Source organism: Papaver somniferum, chromosome 4 (assembly GCF_003573695.1).
Source record: "Papaver somniferum cultivar HN1 chromosome 4, ASM357369v1, whole genome shotgun sequence".
In the NCBI taxonomy this organism is placed as follows: Eukaryota; Viridiplantae; Streptophyta; class Magnoliopsida; order Ranunculales; family Papaveraceae; genus Papaver; species Papaver somniferum.
The window spans coordinates 1954855-1980295 of NC_039361.1; the positions used below are offsets into that span (position 1 = coordinate 1954855).

General features: G+C 37.3%; 2 protein-coding genes, 1 non-coding gene and 1 pseudogene across 3 annotated transcripts; all 4 read right to left on the reverse strand.

Moving 5' to 3' along the window:
• Positions 1 to 11328: 11328 nt before the first annotated feature.
• LOC113274486 lies at positions 11329 to 12588 on the reverse strand. Its single transcript, XM_026523864.1, has one exon. The coding sequence runs from the start codon at positions 12586 to 12588 to the stop codon at positions 11329 to 11331; it is 1260 nt and encodes a 419-aa protein (XP_026379649.1).
• A 1584-nt stretch (positions 12589 to 14172) lies between these two features.
• On the reverse strand, positions 14173 to 14655 carry LOC113274487 (serpin-ZX-like). Its single transcript, XM_026523865.1, has one exon. The coding sequence runs from the start codon at positions 14653 to 14655 to the stop codon at positions 14173 to 14175; it is 483 nt and encodes a 160-aa protein (XP_026379650.1).
• A 7729-nt stretch (positions 14656 to 22384) lies between these two features.
• Positions 22385 to 22461, reverse strand: LOC113276668 (annotated as a pseudogene).
• A 575-nt stretch (positions 22462 to 23036) lies between these two features.
• LOC113276665 lies at positions 23037 to 23129 on the reverse strand. Its single transcript, XR_003324600.1, has one exon. It is a non-coding gene; the product is annotated as a small nucleolar RNA SNORD96 family (small nucleolar RNA).
• Between the last annotated feature and the right edge of the window lie 2312 nt (positions 23130 to 25441).

The following is a 25441-nucleotide window of genomic DNA, read 5'->3' on the forward strand; positions in this document are numbered from 1 at the left end:
CCAGTTACATTTAACAACACTAGCAAGTTCGCAATCAAACCCAAGGAAAGGGGAGGCGTGGGCGTTATACAAGAATTGACAAGTATGACAATGTCACATACTCCGTAAGAAAACTAATTTGTCTATACTTATGAACACATGTACGTTTGTGAACTAAAGTCCCTAGATTTTTAATGCCTTTAAGGTATGCGAAATCGGTTTGCAAATCGTGGCATTACGTTCATGAATTGGTTCTTGTGTACATTCTTTGTACACATACAAACCAAGTCGAACATATTTCAAATGCTTCACATATATTTCCATGAGATTTTAAGCATTTGAAAAATTTCTCCTAAAACACATTTATATACATTTGATCATATATCAAATTGGTTGATTATTAGATTGAGTCTAAAAGTGCTAGATGAAAATAGCTAAGCTAAAATTGTTCATATGGCTGACTTCGATTAACTGTTATTTAGCCAACTCATTATACACGTTTAGGTACGGTATATAAGTATATTTTATTTGTGTGTATCAAGCTAAACCATCTAACGATCGAGATTGATTATTTATTATCTAAGAAAACTTTGCTTGAATCTTTAGTCAGGTTTTTATCTAACGGTGAATACCGATTGCTTTGTTAATAAGTTATCTTAGCTTTGATTATAAGCAACTTTGATTTGAAATACTATATAAGGAGAAGCTCTAACATCTAGGAAAACTAACCCTGACACTTCCATGTGTCCTAATTGCAAACTAGAGTTGATTCTCTTTTAACCTAGGTTTGCAGTTCTTCTAAAAACCCTTGCTATGTTTATCGACTTAAAGACTTCGCTTGGGATTCGTGAAGCCAAGTCCAACTATTTTCTTTGTAGTTGTGTATCCTGATCTTACTATCCTACCATATTGAGTTTGATCTTCTCTATGATTATCTCGAGATTTATCTCTGATAGGTAAGATATAAAAAGTAATCACAACAGTTCTTCGTCTGAGACTCTTGTGATTCCACAATAATTTCTTCTGTTAATTAGTTAGGTTATTGTGAGGTGAATAATATTCTAGGCTGCTCTTCGGGTGACATAAGATCGGAATATTAGTTGTATTTCATGTTCACCTTAATCTTTATCTAAAGAAAGGAAACCAAAATAGGATAGACTTATTTGTGGAAGACATATTTGTTATAAGTCATGGACTTTGGGTCGTATCAATTTTTAGACTGTAAAGGACGTCAGATAGGGGAATCAAGTACGCAGGGTCTAGCAAGATTCAAGAGGCGTAAAGAATGCGACTCTACCTTAATCGGTGTGATACTTGGTTGGGGCTCAACTACATCCAGTCCAAAGTTAACTTGTATTATGATAGAGTCTGTAGCGGCTTAATACAGTATGGTGTTCAAGTCTAGACTAGGTCCCGGTGTCTTTATGTATTTGCGGTTTCCTAGTTAACCAAATTTTTGGTGTCTGTGTTATTTCTTTTCCGCATTATATTTTCTTTATATAAATGAAATATCATAGGTTGTATTGATCAATCACAGTTGATAAATCCGAACTTGTATGTTGGACAAAACTTGATTGATACTTGGACATCAGTCTTTGGTATCATCCAAGTTATTCTCACGCCAATCAGGTACACATATTTATATATGTTTGATTAACTGATTGTGTTAAGAAAGAGATAAAGATCTTTGATGTCTTTCCTTTATTAAGTTTCATTAAATTTTTGCTCTCAGAATTATATTAGAGTTTAGTCCATACAAAGTGTCGAAGGAGAAAGTTGGGTGTGGTTGTTATACCCCCTGCTAGTAGCTCTGGTAAAGATGCCGCTACTGGTAACGATAATCTTACCCATTCGCCAGGTATTACTTCATCGGGGAAAGCTAGTCTTCCCGAGCTGACGATGAATGTAATCTTATCGGATGATGAAGATATGAATCAATACGACGAGTTTGACGAAGAATAAGAGGAGGAACAAAATGATAATGGTGTAGAAGACCAAGGTCCCTAGTGGAAAAGTGGGGGTACAACAACCACACCCAATATTTCGCTTAGCAATCTGTATGGACTAACTCCAATATAATTTCAAGAGAATCAACTAGACTCAATCTTAATAAAGTATATCAAAAAGTGATATTATCTTGATCTCTCAATTTAATTGTTACCCAAACAAATAGAAATCTGCGAGTCTAATTAAATACAAGAGAGATAACTTGGATGGTACCAAAGACCAATATGCAAGTGTCAATCAATGTAAATCAACAACCAATGGTTGGATATTCTAATTGTTTCAACTTAACGCACAACCTGTGATATTTCAATTACATAACAAAGTATAATGCGGAATAGAAATAACACAAACACCACAAGTTTTGTTAACGAGGAAACCGCAATTGCAGAAAAACCCCGGGACCTAGTCCAGATTGAACACACACTGTATTAAGCCGCTACAGACACTAGCTGATGAGTGCCAAATATTGTATATATTTATCCCTTTTTGTTGGCATTTAACTCATCTTTTATGCAGTAATTCTACATTTTATCCCATATTCTGTATTTTCATTGTTTTCAAGAATAAATATTTTTCTTACTTAATTTTGCATTTTTAGGTAATAAATAAAGTCTGGATAACTTGCGGAGCGGAAAAGAGCTGAAGAGTGGTGAAAAGCCGGAAGAAATTACGCAAGGAAGCCGCAAAGAATGGAGCGCACGTCCAAAAAGCTAGGAATGGGCTCAAGAAGGAAGAATTGTTCTTGAAGAAGATATGGGTTTGGCATACCCAAGGCCCAAAACCCTTACCCAAACCCATTTTCTATATCCATACCCGCCTCCATTCTCAGCCGTTAGATCGGATCCATCTCATCATCCAATGGTCGCTTCTTCATCGTTCATCAAAATCTGAAGTCCCTGCAAAACACCATAGTGCCTAAATTCCAAGCCTTCAGATTAGATCACATTTAGATCCTACGGTCGCTTCTTTGCCTGTGCATCAAATATCGATACTTTCGCTTAACACTACAACACCTAACCTCGATCTTCGCCGTTAACTTTGTTGTATCAAGACATCCGACGGTCGCTACCAGCCTCTTCAGGGGTAGCCATCCGATTCACCTACAGCTTCGCATCCAGTGACTCAGATTCGCCAACATCGAAATCCGCTACACCCGACCAATACTCTAGTACCTAATGCCTATACCTTAACCAAACATACCCTCCATCATTCCCATCGACTTCTTCTCCCCCATTCCTCTGCAGAAACACCCATTCCACCACCATCACCTCCACCTGCTACTTCCACTGCCATCGCCACCACCTACACCAACTGCCACCAACTACCCCCCATATCTGCGAAAAAAAACCCATCCACCTAGCCTTTATTGTTTCATCAAACCCACACTCACGCCTCTGAACCCTAGGGTGTGGAGTTGATGAAGTAATTCATGCTAGACACAAAGCAGGAGCGTGAGAAGAATCAGAGCAGAGAGATAAAGCATGGGTCGACGATGTGGTGAAGACCTGTCAATCAAATTAGGTAAAAAAAAATCAAACCCTAGGTCTGTAAAATTAGGGTTTTTTAATTTAGGGTTCATAGGTCCCTTTTTGTATAAATTGAACACAAGGGTGTCGAATAGAAGGTGTCCTTGGACTAGCCAAGTTACCAATTAGGTTTAATTTCAATTTTAGGTTTAATTCCAATTTCAATTTCAACTGTTAAAATTTTAGGGTTCTTAATTTAATTCAATTTCAATTTCTTTTGCTGTTAGTTCAATTTACCTTATGTTAATTTCATGTTCATTGCATTGCATTTCAATTCCAATTTCATGCTTCAATTTTATTCTTAGTGTTTGCTGTTAATTGTCTGTCTTACTGTTAATTTTATTTTGTAAATTTTGTTAATGTTTCATTGTTTAATCTATGTTAGGATAGTTTAATTAGAATGTTGCACTGTTTAATTTCACTGTAAATTCTCCTGATTTGTGTATGTTACTATGTTATCTCTGTGATGTTTACTGTTTTGTGTGTATGTTAGGCTAAAGCCTTTGAAGCATTGGATTGATTGAGCAGTGGGGAGAAATTAGTGCTCACTAGTGACTGTGAGCAAGCTGGTTCTCTTCCCACTCTAGTAGTATGCCTAGGCTCACCTTCACCATTTCACCTTCACCATCTCCACTGCCCTTGGCTTAGGCCTTGGTTCCATTGTTCTCTGCTTGTAGTTTCATTGTACTGTCACATTTACTTCACTGTTACCTTGTGTTTATTGTTTTATCATCCATTGCCTCATTATTTCACTACCATCTTCATTGCTTTGTAAATATCACAGTTTCACTGCCACTATTTGCTCTTTCTTCTCTTGTGTTTCTCCTGTTCTTGTTACTGCATTCACTGCCTTGTTCTGCTGCTGCTACTACTTGCTGTTGTTGTGCTGCTGCTGTGCACTGCTTCTGCTGCTGCTGAAGCCACCACTGCTGCTGCTGCTTCCTCTTCAAGGCCCAGCTCATCATTAGGTTACCAAGCCCAGTTTTCAGTCATTACAAAGGCCCAGGTCACTTTTAAAGTAAAAGCCTGATTCAATCAAAGCCTGAACTCAATTAAAGGCCCAGTCCAATTCAGGTTTAAGGCAAAAGCCTAATTCAGTCCACCAAAGGCCCAGTTCACTGTCAAGGGTAGTCAAAGCCCATTGACATTAAAAGCCCAGTGCACTTCAAGGGCCAATCCTAGTGCACTTCAAGACCAACTGAGCCCAAGCTCAGTTCACTTCATTATCAAACAAGCCTATAATCCAAAGGTACCCTAAGCCCAAAGCCCAAAAGGCTTCATAGTTAACCAACAACAAATTAGAGCCCAAAATAGCTAGAGAATTCCAAACACACCCAGTCTCTGTGGATCGACCCGTACTTGCACGAGCTACAACCGACGACCATGCACTTGCGGTATTACTGTAGGCCCGCGTTTTTATTACGCTTAGTTTTCACGCTTTCCCGGGTCCACCACTAGCCTACTACAAACTAACTTCGGTCCGGACTATAGTTGAACCCCAATCAATCTCACATTTATCCAAGGTACAATTGCGCTCCTTACGTCTCTGACCCCAGCAAGATACTACGCACTTGATTCCCTTAAAGGAGAATTGACTCTAGGTTATACAAATAGTATCACAAAGGAGGTGTGGGGATTAGGTTTCCTAGTTTCTAGAGTTCTCTCTTATATAGTCTTTCAAATCAGGGTTTGTAATCAATGTTAGCTTAGTAACAAAGCATTCAATATTCACCGTTAGATGAAAACCTGATTAGATTCTAGCTAATATCTTTCAACCGTTAGATCAAAACTTAGCTTGTTACACACAAATGAAATGCATGTTTTTAGGTTTGTCTAACCGTACCCAAACATGTACATTTGTTGGTTCAACAGTAGTTAACCAAATGGTTATCCATATGAGCACTTTCATGTTAACCATATTGTTCTTCACCATAACTAGTTCAAATGACTCAGATGAACTAGTTAGAGAGTTGTTCAATTGCTTAGATCTCATAGAAGTATACAAGACACTATCGAAGAAAAAAGGATTTGATTCACTCGAATCGATTCATGAACTTTATAGCGACGGTTAGCAAACTTGGATTACTTAGTTAATATAAATATAAATTCACAAATAATCGTTTTTAGAATATAACCAACCTAAGTACGCGGACTTAAGTACCCGGAATAAGTTTGTAAATAATTCAAAAACTCCAGTAGATTTTCTCGGGAAGAGAACCTCCGATAGTTCGCCAACTGGGTTCGCGTACTCTGTTCCGGTTTCCTGAGCAGCAAAGTACACAGACTTTGGTTCAAGGAATAAGTACTTATACATGTATGTGTTACCGCACAATGATTATATCCAACAATGGTTATGTAATCTAAACTCTCATTTCAGTCATTGAAACATTCTTACAGGACGTTATATAGTTGTTATTCACAAACCATTTTTCGTCAAAGCCATTTTCAAGTGTTTGAAACATAACATGACTTTCATCACTAGGTAAAGATGAACTTGGCCAAAGAGAAAGCTTACCGACAATATTTCGAGAAATAGATAAGTGAGATAATTAAACTCGGCTCGAAATAGCAAATGTGTATAATCAAAGTCTATATAGAAAAACGACTTTTGTCTCAAGATAGGAGATAGAGTAGATAGATTTTTGAGTGATAGGTAAGTTCAAGTCTCCACATACCTTTTAGTCAATGAAGTTCCACCAATTCCTTGACATACCTTCAAGTCTCCACATACCTTCAATTTCTCCGGTGAAATACTGCACATTTCTTTTACTCTTGAAAACTGTCCCTAAATGAACAGCCTCACAGTCCTGCACCAGAACCAACACTTGTATCAGCTGCGGTTCAGTTGACGGACTTCAACAATCTCGTATTCACATTTATCCAGATCGGAGTGCGATAATTAGAGATTAAAATTCTTGTAATACCGCCCACACTTACCTTTTCCTAGGATCTCATGAATCAACTTGTTGACCACCCTGACGACTAAACGAATGTTTTCAGCAGCTCATAGCAACAACAGTGGAAATATTGAACTAGTGAACTGCGCAACTGTTTTGTTTGTCGCCCGCCCCCACTCATACCCATTTCTCAAATTCCAGAGTAAACAAGACCCAAAGTTCTATAATTTCGAGCCTGACTAGCAACCTAACAGAATTTTAACAAGCAAAGTGGTGCATTGAGTCATTAGCAAATGTGAAAGAGGAAGAAGTGGACTAGTGATTATACTTGTTGAACAAAATTTACTTAAGTGTCAGCTCTTGAATAAATTTTCTGTATGAATACCTTCTTCAGTGGTTTTCCAGGTTTTGAGTTCTTGTTACCAAACCCATTTTTTGTTCTTTTATCTGAAGATCGAAAAATCTGGAATGTGCAAGTCAAATCTGTGTCCACACTCATCACAGCACCCGCACTGTCAAACTTCCCACAATAGTTTGGAGCAAAGAATACGGTAAGCAGGTATGGATCAGCAAATTCATATCCACTGAGTAGTCTAAATGAAAACTGAGACATACTGAATGAAATAAAAACGTCATAAGGTAACCACTGAGTAGTCTAAATTAACCAAGACATACTGTACATAAGGTAACCATGATTTTACAGAGAATGTTAAGGGGGGTAATTTCACCTGGTGAGCTCGGCAAATCCATATACGGATTCTATGATGAGTGTAAGATGTGAACACAGCATAGAAGAAGGCAACAAGTCTCTATGCTATGTTCACATACCCAGGAACAAGTAGTCTTTCTCAGAAGGTGATCCAGCACATCTGAAAAGACGGAAAAGATCAATTTAATGATATGAATCAATTTAATGATATGAACCTAATCTCTTGAACCAATTTGTTACAGAAAATTGTGTGGTAGTTAATGAGTTGTCGCATTTCAATGGGACAATCAAAGATGAAAGAAATGCAATCGAGGACTGAAATAAAACAGTTTAGCTGAGGATCACCAACTTGTTCTTTCACGAGTACTGGTTTCTCCAATACTTATACCAGGTATGCTAATCTAGACAAGCAGCAGCTCATATCCTAAAGACATCAACATTGCGAAATCTCGCTGCTACATTCATAATAGTCTGAACTTAAGAGAAGAAATGGATGCACCATGTTGAATTACAAATCAACTTACTCGAACCAGAATATGAGTTGAAGTGTCACCAAAACAAACAAAAACTCAATTGGGGCCGATTTCATTCTCGAATTCATGGAGATGACTTCGAAAGAGATGAGAGCTTTAAGGAAGAAGAAGATGAGATTGTCAAAGCAGAAAAAACTGAGAAGAACAAGAGAGATCGTTGCGTATCTTCGTGAGATGAGAGCTTTAAAGATGGAGATAGATGATGCAGCTGATATATATCTTCCTGAGCCGAAGAAAGTGAGAAAAGTGAAAGAGATGAACGATGCTGCTGCATATCTTCCTGAGCAGAAGAAGTTGAGAAGAGTAAAAGAGATGAATGGGTATCTTCCTGAGGATTTGGTAATCGAAAATATTCTCACCAGATTACCAATTCGGACTCTAGCTCAATACAGCCGCATCAGTAAGTTATGGTGCAATACAATTTTGATTTGCTAAAACGCACTTCCTTCATAACAACAGTCGTAAGTTAAATCTAGTCTTCAGTTTACTTCATATATGGTGTTGCAAAGGAGGAGCTAGTTTCTTTAGTTTAGATGATCATTATAAATTTAGACTATTATTCAACTTACAATTCAAACTCAAAAGTGAACTAGTAGGTTATTGTAATGGATTCGCTTGTGTTACAAAAAAGTTGACGGTCCTAATTTAATGACTGTCATTAACCCAGTTAGGGAGGAAACACTTCCCCTCCCCTACTATAACTATCCTACTGACCAAGGGGAATGCGAGTATTTGTGTCATGGTTTTGGTTTTGATTCATCAACAGACGAATACAAGGTTGTCATCATTTTTACTTCCAAAGGCGATGAGGAGTTGATAACCATGGCCTTTATTTTGGGCACTAATTCATGGAGAAAGTGTGTTACAAGTGTTGCTCAAATCTCTCCACCACCAGGTTGTTCTCCTTTTCCTAGTCGTCGATTGGTAAGAAGACCAGCCACTCTTTGTGGAGGTGATCTTTTCTGGAGGATAGCTGATACTGCAGTAGAAGAAGAGATAATAGTCACTAATTCTCGTGCGCAAGTTCGTGAGAATAATAAGTTTGGCATGTTGCTTTCGTACGATATTCACAAGGAGAAGATTCAATTCATTCGACTCCCGACTGAATTTAGTCTTACCCCGATGCCGACAACGATGAATGTAGTGATTGAACATCATCTTCTGGAGCATAAAGGATATCCTTGCGTTGCATGGTCCGAAAAGACGATGACAAACATTACACATTGGAGCTGTCATTGCCATAATGAGCAGAGTAGGCTTTGTTGTTGCTGCTGTCGTTTTACAATTCAACTGTATGTATTGAAGGACAAGGAAAAGCAAGTGTGGATCAAGGGGGAGACTTTCGGTTTTCAAGTTAAGGAGCTAGGTTTACTGCCAGTTTCCTTTTGTTGTTACTTTGAGACTACTACTGCTTCTACTGCTAGCTTCCCAATGCGCATTCTGAGCGTCTCTGATCAGGTATTACTGTATTGGTTTGATGGAAAATGTCTTAAACTTTACAATTTGCAGACGAAACATCTCGTGGTGGTAGGGGCCCTTTCCTCCTGCAATAATCAAAGTAGTGGAGTTTTTAATATTAAGATGAGTAGATCCCCTCCAATTGTGGGAGTTGATGATGATTTTAGGATGTATAGCCCGTACCTGGAATATCAGCTGCATGCTCGAGCTGCAAACATCCCGTCACTGAAAGCTTTCATTCCTGCAGGAGATACTAGTAGGTACAACGCTCAACGCTCATCTGCATGAACGTAGACCAATTGTGGGTTGGGCTCCCAAAGTTTGCGTCCTGGTTTGGCAAGTAACACAGGGAAACTAATGCAACATGCGATGAACGTATGAAGAAGGAGGGTGTTGTATTAGCATCCAGATGCTATGTTTGTGGGCAGGATCAAGACACACTGCCGCATTTACTCTGGTTCTGCAACTTTACTGAGCTAGTGTGGAGTTGGCTAGGAAGTGAGTTTGGTTTTTGAAACCCAAAACCTTTTGAGGATGTTTTTTTCACCTTTGCAAAATAGTAGAGTGCAACCGTGAAAGAAGCTTGGATTAAAAGTTTGACGGTGGTCATAGGATGAAGGGTTTGCTGTTTAATCAATATCATGATTTGCAGATTTTGAATTATTTCTAAATTGGTACAAGAAAGGTGAAATAGTACAAGGTGGAAGAATGCGAACGCCCTGTGCTGGCTATTCTTTGTTTCGTCGTGACGGAGCTTCCCTTGGGAGTCCAGGTTGTGCAGGAGTAGGTATTATCGGCTAGAATTATTTTTGTGGGGTATATAGGAACAATATCTGGTGGAATAGGCTCTGCAACCAACTACATGGCTGAAGTGATGGCTGTTTTACTTGCAATTGAATGGGCTTTCAGATTCGAAAGTAGTCGTTGGGGATCATATATAGAAAAGGTACAATTCCTTGGTGCACTGCAAGATGGAACAGGGTTAGAGCAAAGTTGGTTGATATGCTACAGAGAGGTTGATTTCTCTTCGGAGCAAAAGCTGGATCAAGACTTGGAGCAGGGGATACAATTGTGAATATGAGGAGGCCTGCCGCTCTGTTTCAATTGGAAATGCCTGACAGATTTGGTTAACTGAGCAGCCTTTGGGTTACTGTGTTTGTTTTGTTTCCTGCAGGCCTGCTGGCCGTGGCTTTGTTTTTGTATCCATTTGAGGTTTTAAATTAATAAATTTTGCGTGACTGGCAAAAGAAGCCTTGGAAACTTTGATTGTTGTTAAAAATGTGGATTGTGTATGACTTGTAGGGAAGGAGAACTAATAGGCTAGAAAAGAAACCAACATACCCCATTACCAGGTGAAAGACGCATATCACGTGTTTGTGCAAAGTTCTGAACGAGTGTTGTCTTCACCAGTGAAGTTCCCAAGGAATGTACCTTAGTTTGGATTTAAATTGATTTTCGCTTTGTAGTGTGCATATGAGCTGGTACCATGGGATTGTATCAAGTAGGTAAATTTGTTAATGTTGTCCTAGGTTGAGTACTGCTTGTTGAGGTTTGGGATCACACATGAAGCATCCTCTGAATAAATTTTAGATTATTTTGAATGAAGCAGCGAGATTTCGCAATGTTGTTCGATATGTTTGACTAGTGCATATCGGTTACTTAATTTATATAGTTGCTTTTGTTTCTAGTGAAACCATCCAGATTCATAAAGATGGGAACTGGCTAGTGGCTTCCAGTGAAACCCATCCCTGATGGATTTGTACTTTGTAGTTTACGTTGGAGACATGATAGAGGTATACCTCATTGTTTGTACTAAAAATTGTTTTTGTTATCCATTGGTTTGGCAGATTTTAACCAATGGTGTCTAATGTAGTATCGAGCACAGGGTTTTAATTCATTCAACAAAAGAGAGGCTTTCTATTGCCGCATTCCATGCAGCCAAAGAAGATGCAGTGATAGGCTTAGCTTGATCGATCTTCCAAACAAGCCAGCACTATTCCGATTTGTACTTTTAAGAGCAAAACCAAGATAATTCAAAAGCTGATTTTAATCTATAGTTTGTTTACCAAAAAGGGGAAAAAAAAGAAAGAAAAAGCAATTAATTATAAAACACCTTCTACTGAAACAAAAAACTACTCCGTGAAAACCATATTTTTCTTTTGGCCTGCCTATTCCCGATTTGGTTGCCGATCGGACTAGTTTCCATACTCATCATACCTTTAATCACTATCCCATGATTCATCCGTACTCCAATCACAATCCGACACATTCAGTGATCCCATATTCTCTATTGCCGCATTCACAACGACACTTGAAGGAGTCAATTGGCTAAAATCAGAATTCTCGTCCAGAAAAGCTTTAACCATATTATTTGAAAACCCATTAACCAATTTCACACCCTTCAGTTGACTCGAAACTGGAGTTGAGCTAGACTCACGCAGGTTCCAAAATACAATCTCAGGGACATTCACGTATCCCTTTTCTTTGAACATAGTCTGTATCACCTGATAATCCGTCTCCCAATTCTTAGCTGCGTCACTGCCAGACAGATGACTGTAGGCACGAGGACTATATCCTGAATTAGCTTCATGGAATTCCATATCGCTGAACACAAAAAGCCTCTTTATCATCTGATCTTCCTTCAAGTTGCCTTCAACTGCCACATGCAATATTTGGTCGAAAACACTCTTGAAATCAGGTGGAAACCCACACTCCATTCTTCTAATGAAGTCTGTCTTAGATCTCAAAGTTTCACCTTCAATCTTTTTCAGTTTAGGATTTTGTGTAAAGGTGATAAGTTTTCTTTTCCATGGCTCATGGCTCATCTCTGATATTAGCAAACCAAGAGCCAGAGAGACATCCATTGGCGTTCCAGTCATACTCCCCGACACATCAGCAATTGCAAGACCGTCTTTAAGTTTACCAATTCTCGACAAGTCTTCCACCATTCGCTTCCATTGAAGCTCAGCGACGCTGCAATCATTTTCTTCTTCAATTCTTAAACACTGAATGATCTGGTAAGGTAACAAGGCTCCAGAAGCAATCTTATACTTATTTTTTTCATCCAAATCATGACAGATATTCCAGCCTTCGCTGTCGCTAGCATCATCCACAGGTAATTTATTTTCCACTAGCTTTTGCAGATTTGATAGCTTTGAAACTAGATGAGAACCCACAAATACTGTCTGATCCTCTTCTTGGGATTTCTTTAGTTCTGCTAACTTTGATTTGACTTCGTCCATGAACTCAGTCCTCTCATTCCTACCAAGATTAATTTCTTGGTTCACTTTTTCTTCTAGTTTATCGAATCGGTTACTTAGTCCCTCCACCTTATCGTTCATCAAAAGAACAGAATCAATCAGCTCTTCCAGAAGAGTCTCTAAACTAGTATTCTTTCCAACCCAACTTGGCATACCACCACCACCACCACCCATTTTTTCTTCCATCAAAAACCAACTTGGCATACCACCACCACCCATTATTTCTTCTTTCAAAAATTAAATGCCAAAGAAGAATAACACAAACAGAAGGAAGCAAAAGTATGAATTCAACTAAATTGTTTAGCGAAAGGTAAGATGTCTTTAATCTTTAATTGAACAAAACTTAATAGACTATACGTATTTATAGGCTTGCACCAGGACTACTAGAAGCATTCCTAAAATCACTAGAATTCTAAATAAAGGACATAATAAGATAAGGAAACAAATAAGACTTCTAAACTAAGGCTAACGGCCGACTTCTAAATAATAGGTAATGTGATAGACTTCCAAGCTCGTTGATTTGGTAGTTGAACAGTTGATGCATGCATGACCTGAATTACCAGTTAAATTAGTAGATTTTGGATGAGTTTTTATTAGATTGATTATACGTACCTATTTTTCTTGTCATACTCGTGTGGCTACTTTGCAAGTTTCTTGGTTTGTAACAGAAAAAGTTCATACAGAAAGGCCAGCAAGAAGATTTCGGACATTCTTTAAGAGAAATACAAAAATAAATAAAAAGCTGATTATATCCCTCCGTTTCAAAAAGATAGTTAGTGTAACTTTTGCCTACCCAAGTGGAAAAGAAAAGAGAGCAAAGGAAAAGGAACTAAGTACACAATTCCTTAATAGTGTGCGAGTGGCTGCCGTTCTTACAAACATTAATTAACAGTCTTGTATGCTTTGTAAATTGTAACGATCATAAGGAAACCCTTACCCACTTGTTATGAATTAATTGTGCATTTGTGAAACAAATGTGGATATATGCACTTAAACTTTGAAACAGATTATGTTTGGGAGGGAACTATACTAGCAAACTTGCACAAATGATTGAACTCTTGATTTTACAACAAGTAGAGAGGAGGAACTTGCATGGGTCGAGATGAGCAGAACGTTGAAGTACTTACTATCAAGCTGATGGCACAAATCGTCTGTAGGCGCTTTTTTCAAGGGAAAATCTCGACTGCAAGCAAGTTGGTGGTTGACGTCAAGCTGCTATTAGCCTCCTGGATTCGTGCATGGCATCAGAAACTGTTTTGGTTTTTTCTTTCTTTACTTTGTTTGTCATGGATTTTGCTAGTCCTGACCTCTACTACGGTAATCATTTAACTTTCTTTCTTGTTTTGCTAAAAATTGGGTTTCCTATTGCTATTCACCACAGTTACATGTCAAAATGAGGCTTTCAGTGTTTTTACAGGTTTATGAATTCTATCAAATAATTTCTTTGTAAACCCAATAATTTCGAAACACAACACATAAGATCACTTGCAAAATGCATACCAATTTTTTTTTTTCTAAACGAACATACCAGAATTTATGTATCCCTAGACAACTCAATTCCCGTTTTTGTTTAAGTTATATATTATGTGAGTTATGTTACACCATGGAACTGAATTTACAGATATAATGTATTTATGTTATTATCCGACAGTTAGTTTCGGTGCAGAAGAAAAAGATAAGTAATTAATAAAGTGTGAATCGCATGAAAATTCTATTAAAACAAAACCTATGAATTAATTCTCTTATAATCAAAGAAGAATAAGAGGGTCTAGACTATTTAGTGACACTTGAGAGACACATAACCTAGTTTAATGAAGGATTAAGGACATGTCCCGTCAACAACACTGCACCACTTTCCTCCTCTCTAATAATGAACATGAAAGGATGATCTGCCACAAAATCGACAGGAGCTGAATGGGGAGGACTCTTGCCATTAACCGTCCTAACAAAAGCAATAGAAGCAGCAACTTCAGTTCCTTTTTCATCAATTTCAACAAAACACTTGTGATAGATCTCAGACACATAACTTATCCCGTTTCCCCTCTCAATATTCAGCATCTTAGTCAGCTCTGCCTTTGATTCATCAAAAGGTAAAACTACACCTGCTTTCTCTAGAACTCTTTTTGCTTCAAAATCAAAAAAAATTTTGAACTTTGGAATCTTGAAATCTCTTGTTGGAACCTTACTATCAACTGGGAGATATTGATCCAAAAAGGCAGGATCAGAGCTCGCCTTTTCTATAAGTTCACAAAGCCCATTGCGTTGCTCTGGTAAAATTATGTACATAGAAAAATGAGGAGGGGTTTCCCAATTACCCTTCGATATGGGAGACGCAGTACTTTAAAGCTATCATAACACTTAATATATTGGTCTGACCGTGATGACATGAAGGGAACATGTACTGATTGTTTTACATCGAGGAAATAGAAGTCTGAAATCTTGGTTATTGATGGTCGAAATTGTTGGTACCAACATCCTTTGAAATAGAGTGCATTCGCCAATATAAGTGTTGTACTTTTATTGACTGCTGCATCAGGAAGAAGATGATTTTTTATTAATCCATTGGTTTCCTTTTCAACCCACGTGTTCACCTCCTCCACCACTTCTGCGCACTAATATCGGTACATTAAATTGTTACAGTGGCGAAACAAAGAAAATAGAACATAAAACAAACAGAAAAGGAGACAAAATGATCATGTAAAGGTTCTTATGAGGTAGTCGGATTAACTGATGTTGAAATAAACTGAATATTTGTCTTCATTTATTAACTTTCATGTTATTTCTCCCAAGCTAGCTGCATTTTCTTTAAAAAAAATCCCAAAGTTGGAAATTAAACTGTTTGTTGTCCTTCCCACCGGAAATGTACTAGGATTCGTTAGGAACCTTGTGGGCAATATTTGTGAGATCCAAAAAACTAACCATAATAACAATACCACCCCGAAATACCTCTTAATTTTTCATGAATCCAGCCTCCTAGAAATTCTGGCATTCAAGGACGGGGCAGCGGTGCTGTTCTTTCCCCTTGGGTCTGAGTCTTTTGGTAGTGTGCTGATTGACTCCTTCCGGCGACTAAGGACGGGTCTGGTATCGATCCTTCCGAGGGTACTTGGTCAGTGGGATTCATGGTGATAATTCTCCACTTTTTTTTTGGAGCGTTCGATCTGTGGTATGGTTCAGGGATGTCAACATATTATGCTCAAGTGGGGGATAAGAATTTTGAAGTATGTATGTTCTGGAAATAGATTAAACCCAAAGTTACAATTATCAAGAGATCAAATGGATATACAAACTCTTGCGTTATTCCATTCGAGGGAGCATTATGGCTTCTCAATACAATCAGGGAAGCAAAATCTAGAGGTCAAAGCACAAACAAGCCGTATCAATGGAGATTTCCTTTAGGACATGGATCTGCTTTATTATTGATTGAGAGAAGAAATAGCAGGGGGAAATATATTGTTGTTGATTGGTTTACCGGTAATAGTCGTGAAAAGGTTCATCACCTGGTGATCCCGGAAGGTTATAGACAGGAAGGATGGAGGAATTTTATAGGTCTGCTGCAAATGGGTTTTAACAAATATGAGGATTTTCACCCGCGGGGAGCGGCTAAAAACAAAATTGAATCTTTGAAGATTAACAATGGATGGCCAGAGTTGCGGAGCCAGAATACTCATGGAGGAAATATCAAAATCAAAGGAGTAGGTGGGAATACTTCATATGTAACAGTTGCAACAAGAGAAGGTCCACAAATCTCGTATGAAGGGAGAGAGAGAACTTTTGATCATTGGGATGAAGTTATCATTTGTACCGTGGAGCCAAAACCGTTAGAGTGGAGGATGGTGGAAGATCGTATTAAAGCGACTTTCCATATTCAAGAACAGTTTAAGATCAATATTTTTTCTGAGAATATGGGGGTATTGTTCATTAAATTAGTTAAAGATCATGATATGTTGATTAACCAAAAATTCATTGCTTTCTTAAGTGGTGAAATCAAGTTCTCCCGATGGTGGCCATCAGTAAATGCTATCAATTCCTCCATTAATGACAAAAAGGTATGGATATCTCTGCTTGGAGTACCTTTTCACTTATGGTCCAAAAATACATTGAAAGTAATTCTCAAAAAACATGTCTCAATCATTGTGATCGACTTTAATGAGCTTGGAGGAATTAAGGTTCTTATTAATTGCAAAAGCAGTATCAATGATTTGCCACACATTGTGACATTGAATGAGGAGGGTTTGATTTTCACGGTGGGAATTGTAGTACTTGATTTGAAGCCGGCATACCACTCTGGTAACGGGGAAGATAAGGGCAAAGAGGTTATTGACAATAAAGTTGTTCTGAATAAAGATAAGATGCATAGTACATCCCATGTGGGAAAGAGAGAGTTTGACAGAGGAAAGAAGGTTTACGGCATGAATGAGAGTCATCATCCTAGTCAACTATTAGCCCAAAAAGGGGACGGTGATGTGATTACTCGGGAAAACATAGATAAGAGGAAGAGCCAGAAGGACCATCAGCTAAATAAAAGAACTCGGTCAGATGCGTACTATGAGAAGAAAAAGGCAAGGAAAAAGAGAAATAAATTGAGAAAGAGAAACAACATTAAGGAAAACAAGAAGAACACAGAAGATGGAGACGTTGGCACCACTAGAATCACACAAATGGGGGAGGACGGGGAAGCCTCTGGGTCGTAAATACATTCAAGGGGTCGAAGAAACATTGGGTAATTGTAGCTGACGGCGGAGCATCGTCGACAGACAATCTTATAGCTGACGATAGAGTAAGTTCGACAGACAAACTCCAAGATCAGATAACACAGAACAAAAACAAGGGCCCTTTGAGTAGAGTACTACCTCAGGAATGCAAAACTGCAGAGCCTCTAAAGACAGCATTTTTTCGTGAGAAGCTAAAAATCCTTTGAATAGTGGTTGTGTTTAGAACATTTTAGGCATATGTCATTAAATAAAAGGCTCTTGGGGTCTGCCAAGTACTTTTGAACATTTTAGCTATAAAGAAACCAATAACTAAGCTAGAATGATATAAAAATCAATCAACGTCCGACTGGAGTTATTGGATGTTAGAACTATATCGAACTTCGGTCTAGTCAAGTTCTGATGATGAGAGAGATTATTCACAATCCTTTGGACATCCAAGTAACTCAAATACACGGTCCCAATTTGCCAAGTAAAACGACTCCATCAAGCTGAGTATGTACGATACTGGATGTGTGATGCAGCATTTGAGGCGCTTTACAGTTTATGCTTGGATTTCTTACACATGTCGCACAGAGCAATCCATCAAAGCAAATAAACAAGCATGAACAAACTAGACTACTTATGATCTAAGCTGCTGCAACTATTAAGTCGCTATTACTTCATTTGAAATTCATTGCTGTCAGCATCATCTATGGTAGAGTTATGGCCAAAATATGATCGATACTGGGTTTATAATGCACCAATAAAACACTTCACAGTTGCATTATTTCTTACACATTTTACACAATACCATCCGAGGCTTGCAAAATACCAACACCGGGAAAGACTCAAAAGAAAATAAACAAGCGACTGTACATGAAAATCAAATTCAAGTTATAAACCTCGGAATAATAACAGAAAATGCGAGGCGTTAAGCCATTCAGTCCCGAAAGATTGTGTGTTCTAATACTGAAAGGGTTTTCAAAATCTCATGACCTATATCCTAGTTTCCGCTGAATAAGTGAAGAATTAGCACCGGCCACTATCCATAAAGTCATCAAATGGGAAAAGTGAAATCGTGTTATGCTCTTTTGTGTTGCCAATCTAATTAAGAATTGGAACTTAGCGACATTTGGTCTTTGCAAAATTAAAACAGATGAACGAAAGGAAGGTGCAATTTGTAAGCATAGTCAGTGCAGCTGTCAGGCACATTACATATATAGTTCACAAACAAAAGGAAAAATGCCATGAAAATTCGAAAACAAATCCCAATGTAGACTGCAAGCCTGTAAATATATCATAGTTTGTTGCTTTCGCTTTTTTACTAATCAAATTACAAAGGACAAATAACAACATTATATGAATATCCAAATTTACCATCAAACTCGTCCACACAGTTGTAGCAAGTAAAGAACAAAAAATTAAATAGATGTGTAATGCAGCAGCACTTCAGAGTTTGCAGTTGCATTTCTTACTCATGTTGCACAGTGCAATATCCATTAAAGCAAATAAACAAGCATGAACAAAGAAATTTAAGTTATAAGCCTCAGAATATGTCACCATTCGGTCCCTAAAGATGGTGGTGTTGTTTACAGTTCGCTATTCTCATTACTTGTTGTATATATCAAAACATGCATCTAAAATTAAAAAGAACATGAAAAAATGTATATCTCATGTCCAGTCCCAACGGAATATAAGACCACCTGAGATATTAGAGATCTTTCGATCATCAAAACGTAAAGTTTTTTCTACAATTAATGCTTAAAAAGAGAGAATTTTTTTTGCTATAATCTCCCCCCGCCGAAAACAACATGTAAGTAACTAAACAGATGACTACACGATCAGATAATCTAGAAACATACCCAGTCGTCAGATGAGGGGACAATGATTATGCACGGTGAATACAAACATGACATTACCGTAACTTCATGCTGCTGTTGAGTTTGTTCATACTCACAAAGCACAATCATTTCTCCTCTCATCTAGTTTGGTACTCATTTCCATAGATATCATCATATCATGTACAAGACTTAAAACAATCATCAATAGTGAAAAACTCCTAATTAACACATGACCAAGAAGATAAGATTACTGAAAAAATCAGATAAAACCAGAAAAAAAGACCATAGAGATGAGAGGAAAATTATTGTGCATGGTGAATGCAGAACATCACATTATCCTAAGATTCCTAACTTCACTAATCTTCAACCAAACCAAGCTCCATTTGTTAGTATTCACAGCACACAATAATTTTTCCGCTCATCTAAGTTGGTACTCTATTTTTTCCAGTCATACCATCTTTTTCAGTAATAGTTTCTAAGAGATTGAACTGAAAAATGAAAATGATCAAAACTGAAAGACAAAAGCAGATGAAAACACATATAACAAGAGTAGGAAAACTGAATCAGAAGTACATGAAATGAAACTCTAACTAAAAGTATGGAGATAGAATGAAGAAGAGATTTGATATGACTCTGAAGATGGGAGGAAAAGAGAGGCTGGATTGGAGGGTTTATATAAAAAATTAGTTAGCCGAGTTGGCTGAGCAGAAGAAGACAAACTCAAAGTAATTGGGACTTCAATGGTGGCCACTTATGATCTGAGCTGCAACTATTAATTCATCTGAAATTCATTAGGTGCACCTATAAAATTCATTTCGGACCAAGCAACATCTATTTTGAAATGGAATGCTGAGGGGAAAAAAGATTTTGTTATTAGGCATTTTGATTTTGGAACCACTATGTCCAAGAAACTTTATTCAAGTTTGAATTACAAAATTAATGGAGATTCCCAAAAAATACTAGTTAAATTCAATGCAATGTGTCACTGTATTATGGTTTTACAATTGAGTTTTGCGTTTTAAAGCCGTAAGAAATATGGACCATGAGGAAGCAACATTTGTCTTACCTGAAAGGTGGTCCAAGCAACCAAAACCTTAGTTGATATTACTTCCGATCACTATCTAATGCATTAACCAATGGTCCATATTCCAGAGATAGTCACATCACACAGATACAAATAAAAGTCCAGGTTATTACAAATAATTTGGTACTTTGACTCCTTTTGGCATTCGACAGCACAAAAATATAGGACTGCTTAACTATTGGGACACCATAAAACACAGTAGGACATTTTAACAGTAATGATTCCGATGAGTCAGATTCCAATTAATAAAAAATAAATTTATCCATCAATGATCAAACATATGGTCATTGTAACTCAAGACTCTAATGAAATCGACTCGCAAAACTCAGCGACTATAGGATACCAAGCTAACTACAATTGACATGTCTGCGCTAGAAAGATTCAACTCCAAAACCATCGGCCAACTACAAGCTAGGTATCCTTGCCTTATTTTACAAAAATCTAAATGAATTTTATAACACATGACTTGCACTCTAATCAAAACATATCTTCATATATTAGAATACAACTCAAAACCACATTGGCAGTGAGTGGAAAGGACCCTAATAGATTATAAACCGCAGGATTTTAAATAACCCAATCATGTGGGACTAATAATAATCTCAACATCATAGTTTCTTAAAATTCTCAGTAACACAGTTGAGACAAACATATGTCCATATTTATGGTGGCCACTTATGATCTGAGCTGCAACTATAAATTCATTTGAAATTTATTATTAGGTCCAACCATAAAATTCATTAGCACCAGGCACTATCCACAAAGTCATGGAAATGGGACAATTGAAAAAGTGTTGTGCACATTGTTTTGGTAAGATTTGGAACTTATCGGGATTGGTTCTTTGCGAAATTCAAATGCTACCAGAAGAATTCAAGGAAAGGTTTAAGCATAGTCAGGAGTGCAGCAGCACATGGTCTACAAACAAACGGCAATATGATAGTAATGCAATTCCTGGCCTACAAAGACTAAAAGCAAGAACAAGTACACAGATCTGTCACCTGGTATAGGAAAACTGGATCTTTTTTCTGATAACTTGTTTAGGGGATCGATTTATATTTTGTTATTAATTTTTTATTTCAATGCATGATTTGGGGTCTTATGAATTTTATTTCAAAAATACCTGCAGAAGTAGTAAAAAGTACAAACTTAAACAGGGTCTTAAATCTTTCACTGGTGATTTAAGGCCTGTCCAATTTGAAAGAAGCATCAAATGTTTGCACTGGTGATTTAAATTTTTCACTCCAACTACAAGCCTTACACCAAATATAGAAACCAATCAAAATCCGATGAAGAAACCACCCAACATACGGCGGAAAATGTAAAATGTTTTGCATATTTCGGAATGTAACAACACTGATGAACTTTTAAATTTCAATTCGCTTAATAAAATCCCAGGAGAATCATATCAAAGGGCATAATAAACTAGTCAAGCTTTAACTTTAACGGAATTGGACACTGCAGTCATTGGCCACTGCAGTCCAAGGCAGCATGCTTAGTCATAGACTTATTATAGTTTCCGGCATTCATTTTTTAAAATTACAAATTGCAGCTTCATTAAGCTATGAATAAAACTCATCACAGAGAAACACTGAGCAGAAGTGACAGATCGAACCAAGCCGAAATATGCTAGTTTGATGCAGGGCCGGCCCTCACATCGAAGTTGCCCAAAGCAGCAGTCAAAAAGTTGCCCCTCTAACCATTTGACCAGGGAGACACAAATTTGTTTTTATTCCATGTAATTACCCTATTATAGTGGCGCACTGGACTATACTGTTTGGTGTAATTATTAGTCACCAGAACTAAAAATGATATTACTTGACCACGTAAACATGGTATCTTGCTTTGCTATACCTATGTGGAGGATACAAGAAAAATGAAGCACTAAAATACTAATCACGTGAACAAAGCATTCAAAACTGACATATGGCAATTCAATAAACGTCTAACGGAAAAGTGGCATATTTTTTAGCACGTCTTAGGATTTCATAATTAAGTTCTATTTAGGGTGGAGTTACTGACTGGCATCAATGTCGCATTAAACTGCTTCCCTCATCACTTCAAAAATTTTGAACCGTTTCTAAAAACTCAACAACCAATTACCATAAATCTTTCTAGAAAATTCTTTTTATTTGGCAGCCCTTGTAAGTATTACGAATTGTAGTAACTTAATATTGTTCACATTTTGGATTGAACACAGAAAAAAAGAAAAAATTGATGCCCCAAAGCTGTGCTTCGAGTGCTTTGCCTCAGGGCCGGCACTGGTTTGATGTACTGCACTCTACACACCTTCAGCACATGTACAGTTTATCTGGATTTGATAACTTTCATGGAGTTGAATAACCCCTTTGTAACAAAACAAGAAAGAGCATGAACATGGACACTGAAATTTAAGCTATAAGCCTCAGAATTGCAGGATATGTTTCCATCCGGTCTCAAAGATGGTGTTCTTTATATCCAATATCCTCATAGGCTAGAATCCAAACTATATACTATCCGATAAAATAAAACAAAAAATGACTAAATGCATGTCTCATGGCCAGCCCAAGAGGTAATGGCTACAACGCAGCTCCCCAAGGCAATGGAATATGAGACCACTTGATCATGGAGATCTCTGATCTTTGAAAGAGAGCATTTTTGCCAATTACCTAAACAGGTCACTAATCTAAAGTCCAGATAAAAATCAGATAACTGGAAACATACTCAGTAAGGAAAATCATTATGAACGGTGAATACAAACATCATATTACAATATATGCTACTGCTGCTGAGTTTGTTCATACTCACAAATCATAATGAGTTCTCCTCTAATCTAGTTCGGTACTAGTTTCCAGATATATCATCATATTTCACATACAAGACTTAAACAATCATCACCGAGAAACACTGAGTAGAAGCGACAGAACTATGAATGCGCTACTTTGATGTATATGGCAGCATTACTACACTCCACAATCGATACAGTTTATGTGGATTTGATAACTTTCGTAGAAATGAGAAGCCCCTCTGTAACATAAAAGGAAAGAACATGGACAGTGAAATTTAAGCTATAAGCCTCGGAATTGCAGAACATGTCACCAAGGCGTTTAAGCCATTCAGTCCCGAAAGATGGTGTTTTTTATAATTCGATATCCTCATAGGCTAGAATCTAAACTATTACTCGATAAAAAAGAAAAAACACAACTAAATGCATGTCTGATGTCTCATGGCCAGCCCAAGAGGTAATGGCCACAACACAGCTCCCCAAAGCAATGGAACATCAAACCACATGAAAATGGAGATCTTTGATCTTTGAAGGGCCAAAATCTCCCTCTCCGAGATGATACAATTACCTAAACAGATCACAAATCTAAAAGTCCAGATAAAAATCAGATAAACTAGAAACATATATACCCAGTCACATGAGAGGAGAATCAATATGATCGGTGAATACAAACATCATATTACAATCCATGCTGCTGCTGCTGACTTTGTTCATACTCACAAATCATATTGACTTTTCCTCTCACCAAGTTTGGTACTTATTTCCAGAGATATTACCATATTTCACATACAAGACTTATAAACAATCATCAACAGTGAAAAACTCCTAAACATGACAATAACAAGATTACTGAAAAAATCAAGAAACAAAAAAAAACCCAAAAAGATGGGAGGAAAATCATAATGCATAGTGAATAAGACATCAAATCTTCACTAATCCTTTACCAAACTAAGCTCCATCTGTTTGGTACTCACAGTACATTATGATTTTTCCTCTCACCTAATTTTGGTGCTTCTTTTTTCTCCGGTAATACCTTGTTTGCCAGTAAAATGTAAAATACAGAGCTGTGTAGAAAAGAAACTAATCTAAGAGACTGATGAACTGAATTCACAAAAATAAAAGTAGAACCACTTTGAAAGATAAAGTAAGATTAAAACACATAAATATAATATACATGAGTATGAACTGAACTCAGAACTACTGAAACACTAACTCAAATATGGAGATAAAATGAAAAGGAGATTTGATATGACATCTAGGGTTTCTGAAGATGGGAGGAAAAGCAAGGTTGGGTAGGGGTTTATATTGACAGAAGATAATGAAGACAAAGCCAAAATTACGGGGACTTTATGGTCGCCACTTATGATCAACTATAAATGACAAAGCTCCTGCAACAAGCTAGACCACTTGTGAACTGGGCTGCGACAATAAATTTATTAGGTGGCAGCATCTATGGATGTAGCAAGCGGTGCACCTACAAAATTCATTTCTCTCCTGCAGACTATATTGGAATATGAATGCTGGAAAAAATTGAAAAGGAATTGGGTACTTTAGGCATATAGCATTTCATCTTGGAACCAGTTGGTGCTATGTCCAACAAATTTTATTGAAGTTGAATTACAAGATTCATGGAGAATTACACAAAAGACTAGTTAAGTTTCAACTCTTGAATTGTGCAAATGGCATAAAAAGATAATGTAATGTGGCACTGGATAGTATACTTCAAGCCACACTAGGAGAAGGCATGAAATAAGTTTATATAGCCCCCTTTGTCGTTGGATGATACGATTTAACTATTCCAAGGTTTTTTGGACTTTGATGACCATCCTAGTTTCCCCTTGACAAGTTGAGAATTAGCAACACTGACCATCCTACTGTTGTGCTCATTGTTTTGCCAATCTAAGTAACATTTGGAACTTAGCAAGATTGGTGCTAGCAAAAATCAAATATGACAAACGAAACTGTAAACATATATTAAGGCACATGGTTTACAAAAGGCAAAATGACCTACGAAGAAGAGCGACGGACAATATTTGAACAAAATTATGAGTTTTGGGTTTTAACGCTGTATGAAGATTGACCATGGGGTAGCATCATTTGTTTATTTAGCCTGAAAGGTGGTCCAAGCAACCAGAACTTCGTCAAAACCTTAGTTGATACTACTTCCCATCACAATTTAATGCATCAACCAATGGTTCCATACAACCTCCAGAAGAAGTGCTACTTTGTTTTCGTTAGGTAGTCACATCTCAGCAGATACAAATGAACAGTCCAAGTTATTACAGAAAATCGTGGTTCGGGACACCATAAAACATAGGATGACATTTTTATAACAGTAAATGATTCAGATGAGTTAGATTCTGATTAATAAAAAGAATTATCAATCAATAATCATATTTATAGGCTTATCATCATAATTCAAAAATGTAACGAAATTATAGAATTGCCAAGCGAACTACAAAGTATAATTGACATGTAGGCGCTTGAAAGATTCAGCGCTAGAACAACCGGCCAACTATAGCTGGGTGCGTATCCATATCAAACTTGTTCTTTCCTTGCCGCGATCAAAACATATATTAACTTCTCTGCAACACAGTTGAGCGGCCAACAAGAGAACAACCTAAAGATCTGAGGCAAACACATGTTAATATTTATGGGGGCCACTTAAGGTCTGAGATGCAACTATAAATGA